The 19,211-nt window shown below is 35.3% G+C and overlaps 1 protein-coding gene across 10 annotated transcripts in view; it reads right to left on the reverse strand.

Moving 5' to 3' along the window:
- Cep170 (centrosomal protein 170) overlaps window positions 1–19,211 on the reverse strand; it is an 85,107-nt gene that overhangs the window by 43,419 nt on the left and 22,477 nt on the right. For all 10 annotated transcript variants that reach the window (XM_050142940.1, XM_050142944.1, XM_050142941.1 and 7 more), the window contains exons 4-8: window positions 16,075–16,156; window positions 10,638–10,693; window positions 10,392–10,551; window positions 8,328–8,462; window positions 3,767–4,243 (exon numbers count right to left, since the gene is read on the reverse strand). In XM_050142940.1, coding sequence (XP_049998897.1) covers window positions 3,767–4,243; window positions 8,328–8,462; window positions 10,392–10,551; window positions 10,638–10,693; window positions 16,075–16,156 — 910 coding nt within the window. The remainder of the gene's footprint in view (window positions 1–3,766; window positions 4,244–8,327; window positions 8,463–10,391; window positions 10,552–10,637; window positions 10,694–16,074; window positions 16,157–19,211) is intronic.

A 19,211-nucleotide genomic window follows, 5' to 3' on the forward strand; every position in this document is an offset into this window, starting at 1 on the left:
AGTTAAAGGATGCTGAGAGCCCTACCAAAAACAATTAAGCCTACAACACCCTTCCGTCAACTAACTTAAATGGTACAAATATAGGCAGATGTCATGTCCAGAAACACAGTGAATTTTGACCCACCAGCCTCCTAGCAACAGTTTTTCTGGATCAGTGCAAGAGTTACTCTAGGCATGATTCAGATGAAATCATCAATCAAGTATTAACTAAAATCCTTTGAATCTAGTACACTGGAAAATACATTGGCAGGTTCCAATCTTGCAGAAGTAATCTGATTCTGAACATTCCCGAACACTTCCAGGCTATCTACTCTAATGTGAACACCTGCAGATAACATGTTAGCCAACAAGTCAATCGGAAGATAAGACCCGATGTGTATGAAAGAATATGTGCTGAATATCTAGGGGAAAGGATTTAAAAAGTGCATGGGCTTATTCCTAGTAAACCCGTAAGCTACCAACAGGTGATAATTTAACACAAGAGAATTCCCTACAAAATGTAGCAGATAAAAGGAACAAGGATAGACAAGGGAATGGTAGAATTGAATGACATCTTGAAAAAGATATAAAGGGAGCTAATAAGGTAAAAATATTGGGGGTTGGTCTCACTCAAAGTGATATAGTAATATAAAATCCAAATATCAAAAATGTAACCTGAAAAGAAAAAAAAACTGTTTAATAAATGGAATCTCTGCCACTGATAATTTAGGAATCATGGGTAGTATATGGAGTAAATATAAATATAACTGCTAGTTCAAATGCAATTTCTTCTACAGCACTGCTTAAAGCATACTGGGGTTGACAAACTCAGTAAGAACTCAGTTTGTTCAGGTCCAAAATAACATTTTCTATACAGCAAGACTTACAATCAGAATTTTTAATGAAAACATCGTTTTGTATCTTTCTTGTTACTAATCTGTTGGAGATTCATCGTTTTCTTTCTTGTAAAATCACTATTCCTTCTAGTGCTTCTGTGTACTACACAAGTGAGAAGGCGAGGCATCAGGTCAGAGCTGCAATCTTCTCTATTTCTACTCAGCAAAAAGACCACCACGAAATGCTCAACATGCCTATCACTAACTATGTCTAAATCAGATGTTCATTTACTGTCTCTCAGGTTAGCTTGGCTGTACTCTAACAAGTTATGGCTAAAACAAGCTGCAACTCTCCTAAAGGGTGAAAGTGTATGGGCTTTGTGAACATTATTTTCCTCACTGTCCCAAAGCGCGTGCACTTTACTCTTGTAGGAGCAAGGCATCTATCTATCTATCTATCTATCTATCTATCTATCTATCTATCTATCTATCTACCTACCTACCTATCATCTATCTATCTATCTATCTATCTATCTATCTATCTATCTATCTATCCATCCATCCCCAATTGTTTAACTCATTTTTATAGTTTCTAAAAGTCCAAATTTTAAGAAATCATTATTAACTACTATCTTCACTTATTCACACCCCGAAACTGTTGTCTATTGATAGCAACTCTGATTTCTGAAGCAAGTCAAACATCATCTGTGAATAAGCATGAAGAAATAATGTGTCTATTTGAGATACAAAGTGAGTTATTGCTGGGAAGGGATTTTCTTGAAGGGCGTTCAAAAGGGGATAATGTTAATTCTGAAAGAAGAGTTCCCAGCAATGGTACCACAATGGAAAATGCCTACCTGTAAATCAAATTAAAAGCGGACAGTGAATAGATTTTTGGCAAAAATTTAAAATATATACTGATCAGTGTAGAGATAGTGTTCATATGGATGGATATTAATGATCCTACTCTTAAAATCCAAACTTTATTTATTTATTTATTAATTGGTTTTTCGAGACAGGGTTTCTCTGTAGCTTTGGAGCTTGTCCTGGAATTAGCTCTTGTAGACCAGGCTGGCCTCGAACTCACAGAGATCCACCTACTTCTGCCTCCCAAGTGCTGGGATTAAAAGCGTGTGACACCACAGCCTGGCTTTTTTTTTTTTTTTTTATGGACTAGAACTTTTTTTTTTGGTATGATCTTACTATTAATTAGGATCAAATAGGTCTTGGTGAAGAGCAGAGAACAAACCAAATTAATGGCTTAAAATAATTGTTAATACAGGAAATAACAATGGCACTGTTATGAATGGAGTGTAAAAGATTTTTCTAAGCATTTATTTTATTTTACGTCTATAAGTGGTTTGCCTGCATGTATGTATATTCAACCTCTGCGTGCTAGTGCCTGAAGAAATCAGCAGAGGGCACTGGACCCCTCGCTGAGGATTGTATGTAGCTATCATCTGGGTGCTGGAAACAGAACCTGGGTCCAATTGCTGAGCCTCTTCAGTCCATGAACGAAGATTTTTAAGAGGTACCTTCCTAAAGGATCTTTTCAATTCAACCATCAAATTATTAAGAACATAAATTTTAAGACAACTTATTTTCAAGGTATATACTATCTCTGGTATCATACTAACTTATTAATATTATTCATTAAATTTACATTAATGGTCAGTTTACAAATGCTCCTTCAACCTGTGTATGCATATTTTTCAATTATATATAAATATAATCTAGTAGGAGTAAATATATCATACATCAGAACTCAAAAAAACTTTATGCCAGGTGACTACTGACAAGTATAACTAAATATTATAATAGGTGACAACAAAGATTAGGTAATCACATGATCTCACTATCCTGAAATGTCTTAGAAACCAATTGAAACTAAATATAAATTGCTCTTTCTTCATTACTTGACTGGAATTCCAGGGCATGTGGTATGGATTGAACCAGTCAGTTCTGCCATTATCAATGATGTCACTAGTTAACATATATGCTCAAGTTCAAATAAAGTGTTAAGGAACAGAGTAGGTTACACTTAATCCCTACCTCAAAAAGCATTTTTTAAAGATAGAATTAATCCGCTCCTAATAAAAGTCACAGAATGATTAGATTCATATACACTTATAATTTGTTCAAAATCATTTCTATATTGATAACATATTAAAACACAAGACAGAATAACACAAATTTCAAAATAAATTCAATTCACAAAAGCCAGTGGGAATAAAGCTGATTATTTGTTATAACCAACGTACATGTATAAAGTTTTTAGTGATTATGATTAAGTGTTGAATACAGCATATACAATAGCTAATGTTATTATATAATAATATATAATGTTCCTAAGTGGACATTTAAGTTATAATTCTTGATAGCACAAAATTTATATTAGAATAACTAATGCCTAGTAAATACATTTAAACTGAAAGTATGTGTATTGTGAGCAGCCTCTGCTAACAGTTTAGTCTGAAGCGCCCCATCAGAAATGTGACTATCTGATAGAAACAGAACTTTCAGACCATACCAAGCAGTTTAATTTGGTTTTCAAAACCTAGATATGATACTTTATTGGAAGCATGATAAAGCAAAAAAATCTGTACATATCCTTTCTTTAAATCAAGAAAACAATGGGCATATCTTTTAGGAAATTCTATTTTATATGATTAATAAATTTTATATTTCTGTAGGAAAAAACAAAGATAATTAATGACATAAATAACCACATCCGCCAAAACCAATGTAACCACACTGGGAAGAAAATAAAGAAAGGATACTTTAAATGAGTAATTCAAACATGACCAGTGTTGTTGGTCTTTCAGCTTTAAAATTACATATAAATTTGAAAAATGAGGTATTTTCCACTGTATAATTAAGTGATAACAGTCGGGTAACTGATGACCAACTTTTCCTTAGGACACAGTAAGAATTCCTGAACGTCACTTTACCTTTCAACCTTTTCAAGTACACAGGAACATCACTTTTGATGCTCTTGGAATCCTCTTCTGCTCTCTCCCACACCATCTGAGGAGGGTTGTTCTGTGCTAGCCAGTCAGCTACTTTGTTTTCTGGTGCCATCATTCCTGTCTGAATTCCCGGCAAGTCCTGAGTTCCGGGAGAGGCCTTCTTTGACTTGTGGCGCTGGTCAGAAGTGAATTTTGTCACATGGTCTCTAATAGTTACTTTTCCAGGTGTACTGTCATCAAATTCAATGGTAAATGAAGCATGCCCTGCAGCTGCGGTATGGGAACTTGAGGTGTCTTTTGTTGGAATCTCATGAATAGTGCTTTCTGCTATTTGTGACGGCTGCTGGAAGTCTTTTGTAGGGATTTCAAAATAACTTGGTTCCCTACAGAAAGGAAAAAGTGATTCTTCATTTGCAGTTGCAGACGGTTCCTCCACTTGCTTGGCATCTATGCTGCACCCTAATGAGAAAAATGAGAGAGAAATCAAAATATTTGGGAGCCTGTAGTACAAGAGTCCCTGGTAATGACCATCTGCACTATTCTGAGACTTGGAAGGCAGATGACAATCTGGATGAAAAACAACAGCATTGATAAGACAGAAAAAAGTCACAGAGATGATCCAATGACCAATAGGAGATGCAAGATAAACAGCAACAATGGCAAAAAAAAAAAAAAAAAAAAAAGACAAAACAGTAAAAGATGGACCCTGTATGGACAGACTCATTCATTTCTCAACTAGAAAACTTAGAATCATCAAAATGAGAAAGAATTAAAGTACAGAAGATGTAAAGTACAGAAGATTAAAGTACATACACATGTGTGTGTAAAATATACACACACATAGTATAATAGAAAAAGCATGAATTACCTAATTCAGTTACCAGAACGAGCGATTTGAAATACTTGAGAACAAATGTGGGGCTCTAACAGTGAAGAGGCAGTCAAATGAGGATGGAGATAGGAAGTACATATAGAAGCAATGCTTTTTAAGTAACAACTCCACTTACCAGTCTCTATCATATTCAGAGACCCCACTTTAGGACAAAATTGATAATATGGAAACTTGGGAGATGACATATGTTATAAGGTAAGAGTAGTTAGCAATAAAACACGTGGTTTCCTTGCAGCATGGCAATTCAAGCAGTCACATGAAAGAAATAGTGAAAAAAACAGAAAACTCTGTAGTCAGTCAGTAAGTCAGGAAGAAGTTAGGTTACACCTCTGTATAGCAGAATGTGCACAACCGCCCAAAGGTCATGGGTCAAAGCTGAATAACAAGCTGTGAGTGAGAAGGAAAACAGGTAAGTAGGGAACATATGGAACTGTAACTGTTCTTCCACTGCTTAAGCCAGACTGCATGAAGATGTGAAAACAGGTGGTGTTTGTAGCACAGTGCACAAAAAAAGGTGAAGATTAAGCTGCCCTTTGAGAAAAGAAAATCTATTACCAAGACAGTCTATTATCATAAAAGAATTAATATAAATAAATTTCCCTAAGGCTTAAATATTAACTTTACTTAAATAGTTTTCAGAGTAAATCAATTACAATTTTCTAGGAAGAAAAAGCAAAACAGGCATACTAGGCTGTTTCCGATCATTTTTTTAATTACATGAACTATTTAGGCTTCTGAAAAATTTTCAAATACTACATCTTTCTACAACACATTAGGTACAATAATTTATTTCTTTATAGTACATCGAATATGAAATTATAACAAAAACCATCTTTTACGTTACAAAGTAATATTCTTGCCATCAAATATGTGAGATATGATATAGGTGGTATCAGGTTCCATTACTAAAATAATAATGATCATAATAGCCATGATCACACTGTCAAAAAATGTACACAAAAGGCAGAGAACATTAAGAAAAGAAATTTTCAAAGTAAAAGTTATTCTTTTCAAAATTTACTCCAAAGTAAATTTTGTCAAAGAAAAGTGATAGTATTTTAGAGAAATTATTATAGCGAGGAAGGCGAAAATCAAGAGCAGATAAATGACCTTGAAAACAGTATTCCAGTAACACAGTATCAAGAGCCTAGGAGGCTCAGGCTTTGGGGAGGACATTACTGTAGGTTTTATTGTTCAATAACTTATGATACAATGATGATTCTCAATAATAAAGGAAAAACTTAAATTGTTCTTAGCTCTCTGTCTTTTGTGTACTGTTAACAAATTCAACGGTGAATATAGTCTGCTCTGCACTTGCTGTATGCGAATCTGGAATGTCTATTCTTGAAATCCCATGAAGAGTGTTCTCTTCAGGAAGGAAGTTACCATCACTCTTCCTCCATTCTCTTATCTACAAAGTGGGCAGAAATAACAGTGACTACTACCTTTAGATATTGCCATAAAGGTGAGATGCAAATGGCTCATTTGGAAGAAGTGGACAAGTCAAGTACAACTGAATGCTTGTCATCATTTGTTACGGTTCTACTCTGTACCACAGTGACATGCGGGAATCACTGTATTTTATAAGTTATGTACATCAGAATTTCAAAGTTGTGTGAGGGAGCAAAGGCTACATTTATTATGCCTCCTTAATTTTCACTATCATGCAATTATTTTCTGAATTTTGTAATAGTTAAATTGATCTGTTTTTCTAACCTTTCTAATTAGTTATATTCCCCTTACTCCATACCAATAGTTCTGGTGCAAAATGAGATTAGAATATATGGTATTTGAAGTAAGGAATTTAGAGTTCAGTCATAAAGATTTACACAAAAATAATAAATGAAACAGTACTGTACACTAGCAATATAATATCATTTAGAAATTTACACTGCACATATTGTAGGAGAAGAGGAGGCAGGAATTCATGTAGGAGTACACTGGGAAAGGACACTAAAACAGTAATAATCAGATATAAAGTACCCTACGGAATAAAAAGTTCAAAATCTACTTGTCAGGCAAAACAAGGTCACTCTAGTTTTGGAACTAAAGATCAGTTCATATTTGTTATGCAAAGATTACTGCAATGAGGTTGGAACTTAAGGTCAAAAGTTTAATTATGACTCAGCAATGAAAGGGAAGACAACAAAGGTAGGTAATATATTAGATAAAATGGAGAAGAAAAAAAAATAGACATTCTTCAAGACGCCCAGTTTCTTTCCTAAAGGAACTTTTTCCTAAAAGAACTTCAGAAGGTTTCTAGAACAACTCTTCTGTGACACTGCCCATATGCCCCAGGGACAAATAACTCCACACCTGCTTCAAGGTGAGCAAGATAATGATGACCTCATGTGGTTTGCCAGAGACTGATTAGAACAGCAGGTGATCTCAATCTGTGAGGAACTAATGAGAGATGTGCTGAAGATTTTGGAAGAGGTCTCCTTCCAAATCCTGAAAGGTCTTCTGTATACAACATTTGTTCTTTATTGCTGGGTGTGATAAAAAATTTCTAACTTTGAATGGTGATGGCTGCAGCTTTGAATGTGAGTAGCAACTCCATCAGTATGTAAGTACTGTGGATAGCAAGACAGAGATGGCGAAACTAGCTAACAATACTGTCTATTGTACCAAACAACCCTGAGAGAAATCATGCATGGGACGTAAAATCTTCATTTCCTACTTAGTATTGGACAGCAGTCCTTTCACTTACATCTGAAGGCAGGATAAATAATACTGAGAAGCAGCACTGCTTAAACAAAGCTGTGATAGAAACGTATTGGCAAGCTTGGCATTATAAGACCTACTTCATTATGACAGCTTTTAAAGACTTGTACTCTGGTGTAATTACACTATGTCAGAAGACAGAATGTTCATAATTCTCCAGCTAAGAAAACTGTTTTGCTTACTTTGTGTAAATAAAATCAAAAAAACCTTAAAGCATTCTGATGTGGTCTGTCCTTGTCTCAGAGTCACACCCTGTCCTCCAAACTGACTCTTGATGTCTGTATTTAGTTCCTCCACTTTTGGATCCTTATCTGATGTTACTAAACAAACTGGCTGTTCCATCCTTCAGTTCTGAAGTCTCTTCAACAACTCTGGGACAATCTGTTCCTCGGTATCTCCATTTATCTTGGAAATCTTGTCTTTTCTAGATACTGGTCACCACTTACCCACATCACCAACAAAAGAACATATTCCTTCTTTTGTTGAGGATCTATTTCTGTACTTTGGCTGCTGAATTCTAAATCTTATTGCTATTCTATCTCAATAAAGTAAGCATCTAAGGCTTTAAGGAACTTATAATTTCATATTATATTTCTGAACATAACAGAATTATTATATTTTACAGTGAGTATATAAGCATGAATCAAATAAAAATATGTAACTCACATGTCCTACTATTTTATCAATTCATGTAAATATTTTAAAATACTTAATATGTTCAGTTATAGCATTAATTTTTTTATAGTTTTCAACAATTTCATAAGCTAGAAAATATAACAAGCATTTATAAACATTTCAAAAGCAAACCATCATCACCTTTAAAAAATCAAGTTATGGTACAGATCATTTTTCAGAGTAGACTGACTTTTGTTTGGAATATATTTGACCAATATGAATTTAATATCATAGCCATTGAGGTACTTTTACCTGAAGTCCCAGCTTCATGACTTTTTTCTTCAGGCTTGCCATTAGACTTGAAAACTCTTTGTTCATCCACCTCACCATCTCCCCACCATGATGGCTGCCCATATAAAGGAGTACCACGGGGCATAGCAGAAACATCTAAAAGAGGTGGGGAGAAAAAAAAATTACTAAAGTAGATGAAGCAGGAAAATACATTTTGCATGATGCTAGATTTACTTAGTTGATTAAAAGTACTCAATTTTCAGTAATGTAACATTTGAAAATTATCTTAAACAGCACTAAACATGACTAAGTGAACAAGCAATACAGCTTACCATATCTAATCCAACAGCTTTTTGTTAAGTGTTTGGGGATCTCTGATCTTTATCTGAGCCTCAGTAACAAATGATCTTTGAGTATTTAGACAGAAGTGTCTTAGGTGGAAGAATTTTGTTACCAAAGGAATAATGAAACCAGTTTGATCAGAAATGTCATTAAATCTTATATATAAAAAGATGAAATGAAAGCAAATACTGGCATGAGCAACAACACAAAGTATTATATAGTAACTATATTTGCATTCAATGATAACAAATCTGCAGTTTCAGTAGCTGTAGTACTGTTTATCAATTTAATACATTTGTTATGTGAAGGGATTATCTAATAAAGCATCTTTGTAGTTATTAAAACTGTAAGCATTATATGAGGATGGTATATTAAATTTTCCCTTTTACTTCAATTGTAATTCAGAGAAATATAGATAATATGAAACAGTAAACTATTTCTTTCAAATACTGAAATCACTTTAAATATTTAACATATTGGGTATACCTGCACATAGTTGTCAATGTTTCCTAGGGAAAACGGGATATATTAAAATGTACTCTGGGATCAGTCATTAGTATACATTATTTTTATACAGGCACATGTGTTTGGGAACAAAGAATGTAATTTCTTCAAAATCAAGTATAAATTAGGAATTTCCAAAAGAGTTAACGTATTGTAATGTATATTATATTGACAATGATCATGGGCTGATGGAGGTGGGTCTTGTATCTTATCTGTTGATTTCATTGGTTAATAATAAAGAAACTGCCTCGGCCCTCATAGGACAGAAAATTAGGTAGGCGGAGTAGACAGAGGAGAATGCTGGGAAAAAGAAGCTGAGTGAGTGAGTCGCCATGATGCTCCCACTCCAGACAGATGCAGGTTAAGATCCTCTCTGGTAAGCCAGCTCATGGGCTACACAGAATATTAGAAATGGGTTAGAACAATATGTAAGAGCTAGCCAATAAGAAACTGGACCTAGCCAGGCCAGGCAGTGTTTGAAAGAATACAGTTTCCGTGTAATTATTTCTGGGTATAAACTAGCCATGCGGGCGGTCGGGTGCCAGGGACGCAGCACTGCCGCTCCTAATTTCAACAATGGGCTGTTACAGTAATATACCTTTTATTTGACAAACTACCATGTGTTGTTTGAGGTCACTGAGAAGCTAGTTCTAGATTGGGGTAGACACCAACCCCCACTTCAGACCCTGAGTGGGTTTGTCTCAAAGTGTCTTCCAAGGTCTGGGGATAAGCTAGTGCCCCTAACTCTGACGGTTCAGAGAAAACAAAAGCGTCCAAAAGTAAAACATGTGTTCTTGAGGACAATAAAGGTTATTATTATTAATCCCGGAATATTTAAGTGTCTGCAGAGGAAAAGAGAAACTGGAAATGCAGCTCTGGGAAGCTGAGCCACCAAGAGACAGCTTAATTAAGAACAGTAACTGACTGCCTCAGTTTCCCGTTAGTTTCTGCAGGAATATGTGAGCAACCCATTAGAGGATGTTTTCTCTCCATATTTTATATGCTGTTAATTGCAAGCCTCACCCTAAGGGACAGTCTACTCTGTTTGGGACTTTAGATTGAGAACTCCAGTTGGCGGCTTCAAAGGAGCTTCCAGAGTTGGTTTCTTAGAGCACCAAACTTGATGTTTTTTTGTGCTTCTTCTCTTCTTCCCCTCCCGCTTCCTTCCCTCCCTCTCTCCCCCTGAATAGATACGGCTATTGCAGATCACTCACTCTTCAGATCCTACAGGGCACTTACCCACAGATTTCTCCTCGGATTTCAGGGTTTCTGTAGCTCTATGCTGCACCTCGGCAGTAGCATCCACTTTTGAGTCTGTGCCTTTAGCACTTGCCGATTTTGATAATTCTGATTCTGAAGATTTCTGGGACAACTGAAGCTGAATAGTAAACTTCTCATGCTACAAAACATTTAAACCAAAGGGAAGCTTTCATGAAAGGCATCTACTGTAGTGAGCAATAGACTAAGAATAGGATAAATGCTTACCTTAAGAGCTTCTTCAGGGACCCTCATCTCCCCTCGAACTACAGTGAAGAGATTTGTATGTAAATAGAGCTAAGGAAGAATATAACTCCAAAATTTTGGTCCCTGTACTTGAAAATGGTTATTAAGTATAATCTGGAAATTGTCCTACTTCAAGAGTAAATATAGAACATTGTGTTTATTTATTTTCTATTTATACAGGTCCTGGGGATTAAATCCAAGACCTTGCATATGCTAGACTACTACTCCACCACTGAACCAAATCCTCAGGTTAAAAAAAAAATTATTTTTCCTTTGTAGACAAGGTCTCCAGGCTGTCCTCAAAGTTAAGATTCTTCTGGCAGCTCACAGAATACCTGGAAAGTAAGATGTGACTATAATACTCCCTTTAATAAGAAAAAATACTTAAAATACATAATGTCATTTATAAATATTAACAACCTTAAAAATTCTAAAGTTGATTACTCAAATTTTATAAACTTTAATAAAAATGAGGTTCATTTTCTAAGTACAAAGAAAATGAATGCTGTAATCAGGGTTCATATGCAACCATAATACCCCCTTTCCCTCCATGTACTGCAGTACGGTCATATTACATTATAAAACAATGATTCTATACACATAAGAACAAGTGCTAAATATAATGAATACTTTCATTATTATACCAAAACAACGAGGCTTCTTATTAAGGATCAATTCACTAGAGGTCATATTTCCTACCATTAGTTAACCTTAAAATTTTATAATCATATACTAATTCAAAGCATTCATCAATCACTTTAAGGGTGGAAAACTGTAATCACTGTGGTGTGTGTGTATGTGAAAGAGAGAGACAGAGAGAGAGGGAAGGAAGGATGGAGGGAGGGAGAAGAGAGAATGTCCAAATGTAATGGGAGCAGTAACCTCATTAACAAAGCTTCTTAGAGCTGTAAACCACTTTGAAGAATGCTCTGTTCAATCCACTGACTTGTGTTCTTATTCAATAAATAATTCAATGAACAGAAGCCCTACCCCCAAAGAATCTACTTATAGAATTCTCTCTGGAGCTTTCTTGTCACTAAAGTGGCTTCCTAATGCTTTGAAATATTAAAATTATTCCCTTTCTTGTCATGTACAAATTTGCTGATACACATAAAAACATACATGTAACTAAACATTTAGTGAAAAATCGTTTAGCAAGCAGTTCTCAACCTGTGGGTCACAACTCCCACAGGGGTTGCCTATTAGATATCCTGAATAGCAGATGTTTATAATTCATAACTAACAAAATTACGGTATAAAATAGCAACAAAATAATTTTATGGTTGGGGGTCACCACAAGGATCACAGTATTAGGAAGGTCGAGAAATCACTGGTCTAGCACTTTTTTGCCTCAGGAATTAAGAGAAAGATATAAAATACAAAAGGAAGAGCCAGATTATCCGTATTTGCACATGTGATGATTCTATATCTAAAAGGCTCTACAGATTCCATCAGATCTTAAACACTTTCAGAAATATTGCAGGGTGTAAAAATCAACATAAAAACAACAAATTTGCTGAGAAAAAAATTATAAAAAAAACATTTCATCCATCTGCCAAAATAAAGTACATAGGGATACACATAAGGAAGTAGACCTTTTCAATGAAAACTTGAGAAACTGGAAAAATAGCTGATCATAGAAATGCTCCTAACTGGCAGAATTATGTAAGTCTTGAATATGGATGTTACACAAGTAATTTACAGATTCAATGCAATCTTAATCAAAATACCAATGTCTTTCTTTATGCAACTATAAAAGATAATCTAGAAATAAATATAAAAACACAAACGGCCAAAAATAGCCAAAGCAATTCTAAGTAACAAGAACATTGCTGGAAATATCACAATACCTGATCTCCAAAGTACATTGCAGAGCAAGTGACAAAGACAGCACGGTCTGGCACAAGAAGAGACAGACATACTGATCAACAGAACATAACGGAGGATCCAGAAGCAAACCCCCACAGCGACGAACAGCTAATATAACAAGGTTGTCCCAAACACATGCTGCAACAAAGACAGTCTATTAAAAATAGGTGCTGCAGGCAAAACAGGGTATCTACTTTCAGAAGTATGAAATTTGATCCAAATCTGGCAGAAAAATGAACTTAAAGTGGATGAAAGGCTTTAATTTAGAACCCGAAATGCTGATACTGCTAGAGAAAAACATCCAAGACATAGCCATGGCCAAAAACTTTCTGAACAGGATCTGATAGCACAGCAAATAGCCTTTGTGGGATTGCATGGAATTGAGAAACTTCTGCACAGCGAAGTAAACTACCAGCAGAGTGAACAAATAGCCACAGAATGGTAGAAAATGTGTTAGCTATACGTATAATGGAGTCAATATCTAGAACATATTATGAACTTCAAAAATAGGCCACTAAAAGTAAAACTGCAAATCATTAAACTAATTAAAAAGACAGTTCTGAAGACAAATATATATATACACATATATATGCACATAGGATGTTGAACATCCATCAGAAAAATGAAAATCAAAAGTACTTTGAGTTCTATCTTACCACATTGAAAAGGCTCGCTATTATCAGGAAAATAAAAGACAACAAATGCTGGTTGAAGATATGGGGGTAGGAGAAACATTTATTCATTGTTGATGGTAGTATAAGTTGATATAAAAATTATAGGCATCTGTATCAAGGTGTCTCAAAAAAAAAAAAAAAAACCCAAAAAGACAGTTATAATATGATCCAGCTATCCACCACAACTGGGAATATACCAAAGTGTTCCACATCCCACCGAAGAGGTACCTGAACATCTGTGTTAGTTATTCTTTATTCACAATAGCAAGGAAACAGAGCTAGCACAGATGTCTATCAACAGTTCAATGTTTAATGAAAATGTAGTACATACATATAGTGGAATTTTACTCAGCTATAAACAAAAAGAAATTATAAAGTGTGCATGGAAGTGGGTGGATCTGTAATTCAGCAAGGCAATTAAAAAAAAGAAAAACAAATACTACATTTTCTATTTTGTATATAGACTTTGGATCTTAATGTGCCATATGTATGTATAGATGTGTGTGTGATATAGATAGGTCGCGAAACTGGAAAGAAGATCAAAAGAGTAGAAGTGGTAAAGACAGTAACGGAGAGCAGAAGGGGGTCAAAGGGCATGTAAGATTGTAAAGAGGATAACAAAAGCAAATTGTATTTGAAACCCAGTACTTTGTATGGAAATTAAAAATCTTAAGACAAAAAGTAAAATGCAATCAGGTATGGTGGCATATGCCTATAATCTTAGCACTTAGGGAACTAAGGCACAAGGCTTATAAGTCTGACGATAATCACTGGACTAGAGTCAGTTTTCTTCAATGATGCAACTGTGGGTAGGCTCACCCTGAGGTTAGCTAGCTAGGCCACACAAACTGAGGAGGTGTGGGCGAGGAACTAAAAAAAGACTACTCAAAGTTGGGGGGAAGGGAGGAAATGGTGGTTACAAAACGAGTTGGGGGAGGGAAAGTATGTTCAAAATACACTGCATGATTTCCTCAGACTACAACAACACTGTGTAAAACATCATTTAGTATATCCTCAGATCACCAAAACTGAACCTGCACAATAGGAAGTATCTACCAGATATGAAGGAAGGAACTTATTAGGCCTCTTTACTGCACATTTGTGGTCATCTGAATGATCACAAGTTTCTGAGGTTTATTGATTGTTGTTTTGAGTTTAAGGTAATTTTGAAAATTTGAATATTTCACTGAGATTCATCCTTTTCACAAGAAAACAGACTTATGGCATATGCATTATGTTCTCTAGTTCAAATCTTAAGCCATGTTAATGTTGTCTCTCCTATAAGGTGATGGTGTTAATCAGAGCTTTCCACGCTAGGGCATTTTCTGTATAGACTGGCTATCAATTTTATATACGAATAAAGCATGACAAGTTCCCTACTCTAGTATAATTAATACAGAAACAAACACAGCTATCACGTAAAATGATTTAGAAAATTCTGTCCCATGAAATAAAATTTCTGCCAATTTAACAGCCCTATGTTCCTTTATATCTGGTTCTCAACCTTCTTGATGCTGCAACCCTTTAATCATTTTGTGGTTACCTCCTCGACCATAAAATTATTTTCATTGTTACTTCATAACTTTATGTCATTTAAAACATTTACATTGGGGGCTGGAGAGATGGCTCAGAGGTTAAGAGCACTGACTGCTCTTCTGGAGGTCCTGAGTTCAATTCCCAGCAACCACATGGTGGCTCACAAACATCTGTAATGAGATCTGGTGCCCTCTTCTGCCCTGCAGGCATACATGGAGGCAGAACACTGTGTATATAATAAATAAATAAATCTTTAAAAAAATTTACATTTATTTATGTGGCATATGTGTGACTGCATGTGCACCAAGACACATATGTAGTGGTCACCCAATATACTGCAGAAGTCTTTTCTCTCCTTCCACTCTGTGGGTCATGAGGATTGAGCCCAGGTTGCCAGTCTTGGCAGCAAGTAACCTTACCTGTTGAGCCATCTCACAAGCTTCACCAGATATATTTTTTTAAAAGATTTAGAATATATAACAAATAAGTATTTAATTTATATTTTTACTTTTTCAAATATAAATGTAATGTGCTATAAAACTATTCTAGCTTTAAATTTTAAACTTTAAAGTTTCTATCTTTTGTTACTTGTGCTAATACATTTGAATATCAGCTAGAGCTATCTAAGACTACAATTTCTCTGATAAAGTGATCTAAGTCTACCAGATTGCTAATGTTTAACTTTTTAAACTATTATTTGAGTTTTGGTACATGTTTAAGAACTAAATAAATCTCAAGATAAAGTTCCATCATAATGAGAAATACTTTTAATTCAATTATATACAAATAGAAATGTTTTAATCGCTTAGTCACTTTACTAGGTTCCTTCTACTATTCTTTACAGAACAGTAAAATCTTACAACTGTTCAATTATTAGACTTTGATTATTAAACAAAAATTCAAACATACATTAAATAATAACGTTCTAGTAAAACTTGTGTCAAACTACATAGGATATGTTAAAGTTTGAATTAAACCAGCAGGATAGCAAGGAAGGGAAGGTAGTTTAATGTTTTATATCCTAAGAGACTGGCTTGGGCCCTCATAATCCCCCTGGCAAGAACCTAGGTAGACAGTACTTAAGACTTTCACTGTCCTCCCCCCAGCTCCAGTCTTTAGCACCTAAATTATATGCATAGCAGCACGGCAGAGAGATGGGAAGCAGTTGCGTCTTACCAAGCTTTCCAGGACCATTCCCAGGAACCAGTAATGGAAAAGCAAGCAGAAAGCTTCTAATAAGCATAAACTTCAATATTGTGAATCCTTATATCACAAGATGTTAATCTGTAGCATAGTAAATATTTTTAATTCATTTATAAATGCAAAAACTTATATAAGGATATCATATCCAAATCTCAGCTTATCTTCAAGTTTCAAAGTGATGTAAGTCTGCTCTGGTATCCTTACATCATTCACAAAAGTCTACAAGGAAGAAAGAAAAAGGTTTCATTGCATATGAAGTATTTATTCTCACATTCCAGTCAAATTCATCAACCTATTACTCAAAAGTATTTACCGTTAAATGTATCCTAACACGTGTGAAGCAGCCTGCAGCATTATTTCATACTAAACCTGTTGTCAATATTACTGGTAACACAAAGCACAGTGAGGCCAGGCTGAATTTTGGCACTTGGAATTTTTCTAAAAAGGAAGTTAGGAAAGTGTTTAACCTGAAGCTGGAAACCTGTACAAAGTAAAGTACTTAACTCTAAACAGCTTCAGGATTTTTAGAAATTTTATTTGTAGGGATTAACATTTTATCACATCGTTCTCTGAATCATTCCTTCTAAAACATTACATTTTTTATTTGTGGTATATGTATGTGTAAGCATTGTGCAATACTGTGCTTGTGGAGGTCAGGACATCTTGCTGGAATTAGTTCTTTTTCCACTATGTGGATTTCAGGAATTCAATTCATTCATCAGGCTTAGCTCTAAGTATCTTTAACTGCTGAGCCATCTTGTGGTTGCTTTACAGCTGCCATATGGATCCCTTGGATCTATGAATCTAAGATACACAATGGTATTTTAGTAAATGGATTTTTTTTTTAAACATTTTTTCCTTTCTTTTTTTTTTTTTGAGATTTTATTTATTTATTATGTATACAGTGTTCTGTTTACATGTATGCCTGCAGGCCAGAAGAGGGCACCAGACCTCATTACCGATGGTTGTGAGCCACCATGCGGTTGCTGGGAATTGAACTCAGGACCTTTGGAAGAGCAGGCAATGCTCTTAACCTCTGAGCCATCTCTCCAGCCCCGTAAATGGATTTTTACTATATGTTGAAATTCTACTTTCTCTTTACCAGGGTATTTTACTTTTACTCAATTATTTCTAACAATGCTGAATATTATGAAAGTAACAAGACAGATCGCAGAATTACCTAGAAAGGCACTATACAAAAGAAATATATCAGAATTCCCAAACAGTATACACTACTTGTATTTTCTTGCAGGCTTATAACAAGAACTAAAATCAGTTTTGATAATGCATTTGAGGTGTAATCTAGTGCATTAAAAACATACTAGTTCAAGAAGTAAAATTGGTAAGATATTTTACATATATGTAATGTATAAGTCTTTGGAATTTAACCTAGTTATATCTCAAATATTCAATGGTTGCTAATGGCTACAGTGAAAAGCCCAGACAGAAGAATACGGCAAGGCAATGAAGACATAAATCAACATTCTGTCATCCTTCACTTTCTTACTGCAATGCCTGACATATTGCATTAGCTTTCTAAGAGGACATCTGGAGATGCTATTTTTTTTATTTTTGTTATTTGAGACTGGGTTTCTCTGTAACTTTGTAGCCTAGCCTGGAACTAGCTCTTGTAGACCACGCTGGCCCCAAACTCATGGAGATCGGGCTGCCTCTGCCTCCTGAGTGCTGGGATTAAAGGCATGCGTCACCATCACCTAGCTTGGAGATGCTATCTTTGTAGGTTTTTTTCTTCTTTTCCTTTAGTTCCTATTTTTTAAAGCACTATTAAAGAGGACAGCTGAAAATACTCAGTTTAAATGTCTACTGAAGCAAAGGGAGATAAACAGGAAAAAAATACAATTCAATTATACAATGAATAGACAAGAACACTGTAGATTATTACAATGATGATATAATCATAGCATAGACAAAACAATCAAACTGTGTATCTTCAGGAAATGAAGATAATTCTAGCTCACTTTTCTTTCATCCAGAATCAATAAGAGAAAAGGGTACTTATAAGAACAAAAAGAAAACATTTTCATACTGTTAGCCATTTAGTAAGAAGGACCATGCAGTATTTCCCGACAAGAACCTAAATAATTTTATATTTTTAAATTTTATTTTAATGTTTTATTTACATTGTGTGCACACACATGCATGCACTCATCAGTGCTCCTCTCTGTGGAGGACAGTGGTCAACTTCAGATAGCGGTCTTCACAATCCATCTAACTTATTTTTGAGGCAAAGTCTTACTGGGACCCAGGACTGCTAGTTAGGCTAGGTGTGGGGGCCAGCAAGTGCTGCAAACCACCTGTCTCTGCTCCCCAGTGCTAGAATTACAAACATGCAGGTAATCACATTCAACTTTTTATGAATGTGCTGGGTATTGCACTCATGTCCTCACCGAACTCCAGTCTGAAAAAAGGGAGACAACGGGTGTATGCTGGAACCTAGGCTGCTGTGTAGTGGCAAAGCAACAGAAGACAGGACTGGGAAGCAAGGCATGGCAAGGTACAGAGGCAAGTGCTCTGGTGGAAGGAGTCAACAGGAATTGTAATCCACACTATTAATATATATATATATCCTTTACAGTACGTGTGCCTAGTTTGTCTGTTTTTGTTTTTTAATTTTAATTCTTTCAGCATGTTAACATTAACTAGTTTATGTTCCTAAATGCAAGGGCCTTCTCTTTGTCCCTTTAAGAAGTAGAATTTGATTTTTACTCTTGCCAGGCGGTGATGGCGGGCACCTTTAATCCCATTTAATCCCAGCACTTGGGAGGCAGAGGCAGGCAGATCTCTTTGAGTTCAAGGTCAGCCTGGTCTACAAGAGCTAGTTCCAGGACAGGTTCCAAAGCTACAGAGAAACTCTGTCTCTAAAAAAAAAAAAAGTAGAATTTGAGCTTTACTCTTTTAAAAAGTACAGAATGGCAGGAGAATGGAAAGAACTCTGCCAAAGAAAATCTAAGCCGTTCGGACTCCTCCTAGGGGAACAGAAGAGCAGGAAGACTACGGTTCCGGTTCTGGAGGAATGTCAAGGGGGAAGGGGACAGTCTATAATAGTTCATGCCACATGGGAGGAATTTCAGTTCAAAGTTGAAGAATGTAGACTTAATTACATGTACTAGAATCAACAGAATAGCTAACTAAAAAAGTTCAAATAATCAATATTAAAGTCTTTTATTAGTAGGCAAATTAAAAAGTAAAAAAAAAATTTATGCATTTGCTTTCCATGTGTTCAATGTGTATTTTTCACGGCAGCAATTTGAAT

This window comes from Alexandromys fortis, unplaced genomic scaffold (genome assembly GCF_014885135.2).
Source record: "Alexandromys fortis isolate MF-2015 unplaced genomic scaffold, M_Fortis_MF-2015_v1.1 scaffold_51, whole genome shotgun sequence".
In the NCBI taxonomy this organism is placed as follows: Eukaryota; Metazoa; Chordata; class Mammalia; order Rodentia; family Cricetidae; genus Alexandromys; species Alexandromys fortis.